Source organism: Triticum aestivum, chromosome 6A (assembly GCF_018294505.1).
Source record: "Triticum aestivum cultivar Chinese Spring chromosome 6A, IWGSC CS RefSeq v2.1, whole genome shotgun sequence".
NCBI lineage: Eukaryota > Viridiplantae > Streptophyta > Magnoliopsida > Poales > Poaceae > Triticum > Triticum aestivum.
Window position 1 is genome coordinate 26,377,460 of NC_057809.1, and position 9,504 is coordinate 26,386,963.

A 9,504-nucleotide genomic window follows, 5' to 3' on the forward strand; every position below is an offset into this window, starting at 1 on the left:
TGGAGGATCACTGGCGAGTGTGTGGTGTGGACTCGCTTCTCCTTCCCTCCTCGCGGCGGGACGCCAGCCACCAGAGCAGAGCAGAGCACCGCCTCTCCTCCTCCGCAGCCGGCCATGGCGCCTCTCTCCACCGCCGTCCGCCTCCTGCGCTCCCCCGCGGCTCCGGCCACGCTCCCTTCTCCGTCCGCCCGCCTCGCCGGGGCGCCAGCGCGCTTCCGGTGCCGCGGCCGGCTCCGGTCGGTGCGCGCGGAGGCGGCCAAGGAGGCGGAGGTGGGGGAGCTCAGGGCCGGGGTGTCCGTCTACAAGCCGCGCTCCTACGAGGTGCTCGTCTCCGACGCCGCCCGCTCCCTCGCCGCCGCCATCGACGACGGCAGGACCCGCCTCGAGATCGAGTTCCCGTAAGCATCCACTCCGCTCCACCATCACATTCGTCTCGTTCCAATCTAATAGTACAATCCCACGATTGTTCTCACATCCCCTTCATGTTTCTTTCACGGCTAATCGACGACAAGGCCTCTGCCCAGCAGCATCTCTTCTTACAAGGTACTGACTGCACGCCCTTCTTCTCCAACCCCTGCAGCCTGCACAAATTTCCTGCTGTGGAATGTCTCCATGTATTACTGGATACAGTTTGATTCTAGTGACATATGCACAAAAACTCAATCCATACATAAGAATCTTGTTATGGGACACTGGATACAAATTGGTTCAACCCAAAGTTTCCTGCTGCAGCAACATTGTGGTCGTCAATGCATTCGAATTGACTAGTGATTGATGCACATAGAAAAATTAATTCTATAATGCGGATGCACCCACCTCTAGCATGTTCTCTGTCTCCTCGCAAAAAGAAGAAAACATGTTTGTTTTGGAAAATCTGAGGATAAATTTAGAATCAACTCTATAATGTGCATCAACGCTTCGTCGTCATCGTGTTGTCGGAGAGTACGAGTTTGTTTATTTCCATCACATTTGACGCATTAATAAATTTTTCCCATTACCGAAATGAAGGGGTTGATGTTAGACTGATGTTTGGAGTCTTCCTCTTGCTTCTGAAGTTCTGATCACGCCGATTCACCTCTATTTCTCTAGGGGTCTTCGGACGAGTTCATCGATGCCAACGTCCAGCTCGCTCTCGCCGTCGTAAGGGACCTCAAAAAGCTCAAGGGGACTCGGTCCTGCATAGTAAGTTCAGGCTCCACGCTTCACCCTTTGTCCTCCAGGTTTGTTCCACGAGTGCGGAACCATGCTCATCCGTTCTCTTCTAGTCCATTCCAGGTGTTTCCTGATCAACCGGAGAAGCGAAGGGCCTCGCAGATATTCAAAACAGCTATAGATCAGGTAAACTGCACCTCGAAACATTGCATTCTCCCAGTGGCTTCATGGGTGACTAAAGTGGTGGGTTGGTTTTCTCTTGGCACTTCTTTTAGATCGAGGGTATATCCATCAGTTCGTTGGATGATCTGCCGACCGGGCCTCTCGATACCTTCTTCAAATCGATAAGAAGTACCCTTGATTTCGATTTTGCTGATGACAACGAAGGTGAGATCTCAGGCAGCTCTGTCTAATGTGGTGACACCGAAAACACCAATTTCATTTACTCCGACGAGCTGCTGGTGCTAATGAATCTGCTCAGTCTAGATGAAATACTGAAAATTGCATTTTTATGCCACATATCTGCATTGATGTTTTGTTCTATACAGGACCTGACTGAACCTTGCCGAGCGCTTTGTGCCAAAAGCTACCAGTTCAGAGTACATGTAGCATGCCGAATAACATTGATATGCTAGCATCTTTTTGTGTAGTTGCCTAGTTGGCAAAATATTTTCATGTTAATTTATCATCAGTTCAAAGAGTGGAAATAAAAGGATAACTGAACATGAGCAGGATGTGTGTGTGTGAATCAAGCGTAGGCAGGTTTACCATGGGTAGTTAAGTATTCATTATGATACTATTATTAATGTGAGCAGAAAAGTCCATAACAGCCAGCCATCAGTAAATTTGAGCCCTATTACTGTGAGAAAATCCTCACATAAACATCCCTGGAGATATCAGATATTGCTTGTAACTGATGTGTTAGTGTGCTTACAGATCAATGGAAGTCTGACGAACCACCGTCACTATATATCTTTATCAACAGCAGCACGGGTGACCTTTCATCTATAGAGAAGTATGTGGTATGTCTAGAATAATGCTTTTGTGTCTCCCCTCTAAAAAAAACCTGCTTTTGTATTCTAAGCATTTTCAAGAGAACATGAATCCGTAATTTTCAGTGATTCTCTACTATTGTAGCACAGGAGCGAAAAATGTTTAACTTCAACTTTGTTTATAGAAGCTCTGGTGTTTGTTTGCATGTTTTGCTGATTTGTCCTATGTGCATTCCTTCTTGACCAGGACCAATTTGCTGCCTCTGTGCCTGCTGTTCTCTTTAACCTGGAACTAGATACCTTGCGGTATGTCGTCTGTATTCTATTTGATACTCTGTTCCTTATAAGCATTTTGAGTGCGTTAAGCGATAACATACGAACTTTAACCTCCAGTTCTGACCTGGGGCTTCTGGGATTCCCCCCGAAAGATTTGCATTACCGGTTTCTTTCTCAGTTTACCCCAGTATTTTACATCAGACAGCGTGACTACTCGAAGGTATCATATATTTGTCTTTTGCATGCCTAACCATCATTTGTGTTTCTGTCTGTAACTAACATTGTCCACTTTACAATATAGACAATTGCGGTCACTCCATACATAGTGAATTACAGTGGCGCTGTCTTCCGTCAGTACCCAGGTAGCACATGGTTGTAGACTTGTAGTCTTGGCCACTAGCAGTACTAAGTTGTTATTTCCATGTCTTTCTTCACCTTAAAAGGTGATAATATATTAATATTCATACATGTATTTGCATCCTCCAATTCATCGTGTTGTACACATACAATTGGTTTATACCGCATCACCATCAGCTACTGGTCTATTAATTTCTGTCTGTTCAGGGCCCTGGCAAGTCATGCTTAAGCAGGGTGATGGTTCCTATGCATGTGTTGCAGAGAGCGCATCCCGGTTCACTTTGGGGCAGGTCATTACAGTATATCATTTGCATGAACTATAGTTATTATTTTGACAGAAGTTTTGGAGTATGACGTGCCATGTCATTCATTTAGGCCAAGGATGAACTATTGAGAGTTCTCGGTTTGCAAGAAGAGGTAGGCAGCCAACTTGAATTCCTCAGAAGAGGATACAAGGTATGCAATCTCATCTCACTTACTGGTTGATATGATTAAGTGCATTTCCAAAATTTCAGTGCAATAAAAAAAATAAAACCCTATATCGAGAGCAGTGGTCTCAAGCAATTTATTTGACATGATCGCATATTCTGTGAAGTCCGGGAAAATCTAAACCTACTTACAGAACCATCAATCCAGCAAGCTTGTAATGTTGTGCTGTGTTGATTGATTGCATTTTTTGCAATCCTTCACATCTGAATTTATTCGGAGCATCACTTTTACCAGCTGAAAATGAGATGCTTTCATGCAGAATGCTACTTGGTGGGAAGAGAATTTTGATCAGGAGAAATCGCCCGCGTGGCGAACTTGAGACGCAGCTGCTGGTTCAACGCCGGAACGCCAGTCTGACTGGCAAATGGAGATACATAGGCCAAAGAATGTTCATATAGTCCCTTGAAAACAGAGTGTTCATGAATCCTGAGATGATGATGCAACTAAATTTACAGAAAGAAGCGCACACACCAATGTCATAGTCATGCAGTGTGGACATTGCCTGTGCTGCAACTGTGCCATCTGATATGAGTTCTGAGGGGAAATTCTCCTCGGCATTTTTGGTGATTATGTGCTGAGTACAGGTGTAATGCATGTGACTCTAATATTGCAGTGAATCTTATGGCTTCTCTTTTTTACTTCCACAGCCCAGAAGTGTATCTGGCAACTTACAAGCAGTTGTTGATGAAAAAATGCATTTTGATTTCTTAACTTGTTTAGTTTATTCTTAAAGAAAAAAAATCTTGGCCACTAGATTACATTTGTTAACCACCTTAGTAAAAAAACTACTCCCTCCGTTCCATAATGTAAGACGTTTTTTAACACTACACTAGAGTCAAAAAACGTCTTACATTATGGGACAGAAGGAGTATAACTTACATTTAACAAGCAGATAGGGCAGTACTGCTGAATTCTACTAGCATCCTTGACCTTCAGTAAGGGCGTAATCTCTCCAAAGTTGAGGCTACATAGAGGGGTTTGCCAGCATGAAAATCATGAAACATTTCTGTCAGGTCACCCTTGACGACGTCCGAAAACTTCAGTAAAACTGAAATTGTCTGGTCTGGAAGCTTTGTTATGCTCCATTTGGAAAACCGGCGCTGCGAACTTCCCCTTCAGCAAATGATCTATGAGACAATGAACTAGTCCTTACTCGCAGACGACACCTGTAATAAAGATGAAACAGAGGAACGGCGGATCCAGAAACCTCAGAATTGGATGAGGGGAAGTGCTGTGTTGAGTAATTGCATTTTCAAAGTTCAATCTTGCACATTTGCATTTCTTTAGAGCATCACTTCCACCTGCTGGGAATTGGATCCTTTCATGGCAGATGAATTTATACTGGATCCTCTTAACCGTCGACCTGCCAGGAAAATGAACATATACAGGCAAATGAAGATATATTGGATCCTTTCTATGTGTACACAATTTATATTGAAAGTCTCTTATGTTCCCAAACTGTTGTTGTGAATCTTGTTCTATGCAGGCAAGCATCGAACAACTGACCTTAAGGACAACATATGCATTATCATCTGGTACATCTGGAAGTTGGCTCTCTCGAAACATGTTTCTTTTTGTCGTGCCTGTGAACTATTCTCGTACTGTAGAACTAAGAGAACAAGGAAAAGATGTGGCTGAACCAGGATGAAAACAAACTTGGGATGGGGAAACAACTACCAGCGCCCATTTTCTCTGCACGGATTCGAAATTCATTATCCTCGTACAAACATGATTAGAAACCTGAGAGGTTCATGTTCCAGCTACGCGTTACAACAATCAAACATGGTGACACGCGTACGCCCAAATAACATGTACTCTAGCTCCACAGCTTCGAAGATACAATGCGACAAAAATGTGGGACATCGATCCATATGACCGTCTCGGAATCAAATTCTAGAAGATCCATCAATAGACCGTACAAAATCACAGATTAATCTGCCCTCTGAATCGTGCATGAACAATGAGGCCTCATTCGGTTTGGAGGATTTTTATAGGAAAAACATGGGAACAAGGATTCCAGAGGAAAATTTCCTATATATGCATTCGGTTTGTAGGAAATGCATAAAGGAATTTCGTAGGAATACTATTCATTTCCTATGCTTTTGGAGAAAACTACACATCCAGTCAAAGCTCATTTTGCGCGTAGGAACGAGGCAAGTCAATTCCTTAGGGTGGCAAGTGCCATCCTATCAAATTCCTATACTACTCCAAATTCCTACGGTTAGATTTTCTCCAAACCGAATGAGCCCTGAGGGGCTGGATTTCTTGAAAGCCTCACACGAATAACACAGTTTGATCATAGCACGGACAAATCACGAGAAAACGCAAAAAGAAAAACCTAATCAAAAATTAAAAGAACTAAAAAAAAAACAGCAGATCACACGAGATGATCGACCTTGATTGTCACATCTTGGCGAACGAGGCGGAGGACCCCGTCCGGTCGTAGTAGTACTCGGGGAGGGCCTGGGGGCGTGAGAGCATGAGGGGCCGGTCCTTGGCCTCCTCGGGGTCGTCGCAATCGTCGTCGTCCATGGTGTGGAGGTGGATGCAGGAGCACCGCTCCATGGAGATGAAGAAGGCCGCCGCCACGCTCGCGCCCACCCATACCGCATACCCCTCCAGCTTCTCATACGACAAGATCCCGCCGCCGCCTCCGTTCATGGATGTTGTCCGTCCGACGGAGACCAGAAAGAAGGGAAGATGGGGGAATGGGGCTGGATCGGTGGCTAGTCCCCGCGTCGCCTCCGGGTTTTTCTTTGGGCCTGTTCTGGTTGTCTGCCAAAATTAGGATGGACGGGAGGGAGGAAGAGACTATCCGCGTCCCTGATGAACATGCGGAGGTGCCCGTTTCCTTGGCCCTTACGAAGTATAAGATGAAGCATCTTTTGTTGTTTAGAGTTGGGGCTTATGACTCTGCTGGTATTTACTACTCCCTCAGTTCCGAATTACTTGTCGAAGGTATAGATGTATTTAGATGTATTTTAGTTCTAGATACATCCATTTCCGCGACGAGTAATTTAGAACGAAGGGAGTACTCGGTAAGAATTACCTCTGCACTTAACTTAATTGTTTTTAACTTCTCCACAGAATTAATGTGGCTTCTAAAAATTGAACATGAGCCCAGTCAAGAGGTAAGCATTGTATATATGTTGCTGATTTGGTATTTGATATTGATTCCAGTTTTGCTTGGTAAAGTTGTTACTTGTTGTTTGTGTGGTGTCTTACGTTTCCTTCCATACAAAGTTCTTTTTTTAGTTAGTTTCATGCAGTTTGTACTTGATATCTGTGCTGACATGAGTTTTTTTTTTTGCAGTTGTGCCAAATTATTCATTTTTCCATTTCACTAATTTATTTTAACTGCTCACCCATTTTATGGCTTCACTTTTGTGTCTTATGTGTTCATCCTTCATCGATAGCTTGATGCTAAATCTGCACAAGATCCTGTTGGCATTAAAGCTTATATCTTCAGTTTCATTTGACAGTACAAAGCTTACCTAATTTAACCGTGACACGTCTCGCTGATGTGCAACAGAATGCCTCGTCAAGCTTTGTACTAGGAGGTGTTCACCCAGTTTGTTGAGTAAATATGTACCACCAGCTTAGAGAATCCAAATTAACTTGCCTTGCTTGATTTTGCCACGATCATTTCTTCAGAATCATCACATATTTTTCTATCCTGTTTCAGGTTTTGACGAACAACCGTATGTATAAGATGAGGTGCATGAGAAGATAGTCCTGTAAGAACATTTTTAGCCGACCCTGCAAAATCTCGACCCACAAAACATGTTTGCAGTTCATGAAAAAACCACTTTGCGGGCTGGCGCGGACGGCCGCAGGGGCAAACCCCGCAAAATGGACCCGTATAAAAGAATATTCACGAAATACGCTCTTTTACGGGTCGCTTTGCGAGGTCTGGTCTGGCGCCGCTCCCTCTGACCCGCAAATCCTAAATTTGCATCTCAATTTGACACAAGATAATGCATTTCTTTGCTTCCCCTCTAGTTGCACATGCAGCTGCTTCCTTGCCTTCGATTCTACTAAAGAGTGCACGAAATTCTTTCTATCAACAAATCAATGTATTCGTCTTTCCAAAACCAAAATGAGTATCCATTTTCCTACACACATGATGATGTTCGAAATGAGCTATCGCAATTGAGCCAAAGAATGCGGTGCCAAAGCCGAATGAAAACAACACGTACCCCGTCGTTTTCGCATTTGAAGAACACCCATCCAGGGTGCTTCGGCGTGCCCGAAATTAGCTGCAACACTGTCTGCGTGCAGTCGTCGCACTGTATGAGCGGCATCGGCGAGCCATAGAGCCTCTGCGCGAGCGCCGAGCCCGGACGGCGGCGGCGACAGGACGAACCCGTACCTGCATGCGGCGATGGGACTTTGCGGGGGTTGCGTGAGGTGCTCCCCGACCATTCCATCACTTGGCACAGCCACCGGCGGCCGGAAAAGCCAAATCTGGCCGCCCGCAACGAAGGGCCGCAGATCTGCAACTTTCCGAGCCGCCGACGCAAGAGAGGGGAGGGGGCGGAGGGCAACTTCATGCGTCTGGCGGCCTTTTGGCGTGATCCCATCGGCTACTTTCGCCGGAATCGTGGGCAGAGGCCCGGCGGCGGGGCGAGGGCGAGAGGGGAGGTGGTAGGTGGGGAAAAGCGCGGGCTGAAATGTCCTTCCCACCACTCGCTCCCGCTATATGCTGGGCACCGAAAGGCCGAAGGGAGCCCGCATATTCGCGGTTTGGGGTCAAGTTTTTGCCGCGCCCCTCAAAAAAATTTGCGGGCCGGCCGCGTTTGCGGGGTCTGTTCGGGCAGGATTTTGCGCACCGACCCGCATTTTGACGGTTATTTTACAGATCGGGACTTTTTTGCGGGGTTTACTAGAGATGCTCCAACACCCAGTATCAATGATCGACGCCGCAACATGAAAGCTAGACAAGCCGAGCACTCCATCCATCTCAAACAGGTCAACGTGGCAAGAAAAAACCAGAGTAAATGGCGCATGCATCTCGCGGAACGACTCGACTATGGTGTCGAACACCACTATCATGTCACTTTGTTCTCATTTGGCTGTGGGTACCAATGCAGGCAACCATGGACCAGGACAGCCCCATCAGTTACGCTATCTTCATGCCCCACCGGCAGCCCCCGGATGACCCTCGGCTGCTGGACGGAGCCCAAACTGAAGGTGTAGCAGGGTGCCGGATTTTCATTTTTCAGGTACAATATTCTGTACTCGCTTGTAGGGCGGTGCTAGTACGTTCCAAACATATCAAAGCCAGAAATCATGGGGAGACGAGCATATCGGCGAGTGTCCGGGTTGAAGATGGAATAGCAGAGGCCAGCCATGCCAAGATTGTAAAGGACCAGGAGACCGTCGCATGAGTCAGCCAGCGGGAGGGGCTGGTCGAGCCGGGCAATGGGTTGGAGCTGGGCGGCAGCGGCCCGATGATCAAAGGTGAAGAGGCTGTGGTGGTCGGTGCCATCGAGGACGTGGAGGGACGGCTGGCGGGCGTGATGGGCGAGGAGAAATTCATGGGTGGAGGTGGCGCTGCAAAATCTGAAAGGGGATGTGGCGCGAAAAGTGATTGGTGGTCCCCCAAGTGATAGTGCCTGCAAAAAAATAGGGGGTGTAAGTGCGTTCAGTGCCATCTCTAGTTGATTTTGGATTATTGACAACAAACGTGGTTGATGGACTAATGTGTTTGTGAGATTCACAGGAGAACATAGGTAGAAGTTGTTGGGGAACGTAGTAATTTCAAAAAATTTCCTACGCACATGCGAGATCATGGTGATGCATAGCAACGAGGGGGGGAGTCTGATCTACGTACCCTTGTAGATCACAACGGAAGCGTTGACACAACGTAGAGGAAGTAGTCGTACGTCTTCTTCCCGATCCAACCGATCCAAGCACCGTTACTCCGGCACCTCCGAGTTCTTAGCACACGTTCAGCTCGATGACGATCCTCGGGCTCCGATCCAGCAAAGCGTCGAGGAAGAGTTCCGTTAGCACGACGGCGTGGTGACGATCTTGATGTTCTACCGACGCAGGGCTTCGCCTAAGCACTACAACGGTATGATCGAGGTGAAATTTGGTGGCAGGGGGCACCGCACACGGCTAAGGAACGATCTCAAAGATCAACTTGTGTGTCTATGGGGTGCCCCATGCCCCTGTATATAAAGGATGGAGGAGGAGGAGGCCGGCCAAGGCAAAGGTGCGGCCAGGATAGGGA

The 9,504-nt window shown here is 46.7% G+C and overlaps 2 protein-coding genes across 2 annotated transcripts; one reads left to right on the forward strand and one right to left on the reverse strand.

Moving 5' to 3' along the window:
* Positions 1 to 33: 33 nt before the first annotated feature.
* Positions 34 to 3,912, forward strand: LOC123131773 (protein LPA3). Its single transcript, XM_044551449.1, has 12 exons — positions 34 to 398; positions 513 to 543; positions 1,090 to 1,182; positions 1,276 to 1,338; positions 1,428 to 1,539; positions 2,089 to 2,174; positions 2,392 to 2,450; positions 2,538 to 2,640; positions 2,722 to 2,782; positions 2,985 to 3,067; positions 3,153 to 3,233; positions 3,526 to 3,912. Exons 1-12 carry the CDS (start codon positions 115 to 117, stop codon positions 3,583 to 3,585), a joined length of 1,116 nt encoding a protein of 371 aa, XP_044407384.1. The 5' UTR covers positions 34 to 114; the 3' UTR covers positions 3,586 to 3,912.
* A 1,633-nt stretch (positions 3,913 to 5,545) lies between these two features.
* On the reverse strand, positions 5,546 to 6,051 carry LOC123130108 (uncharacterized). The gene has a single exon (XM_044550060.1). The coding sequence runs from the start codon at positions 5,925 to 5,927 to the stop codon at positions 5,670 to 5,672; it is 258 nt and encodes an 85-aa protein (XP_044405995.1). The 5' UTR covers positions 5,928 to 6,051; the 3' UTR covers positions 5,546 to 5,669.
* Positions 6,052 to 9,504: the final 3,453 nt, after the last annotated feature.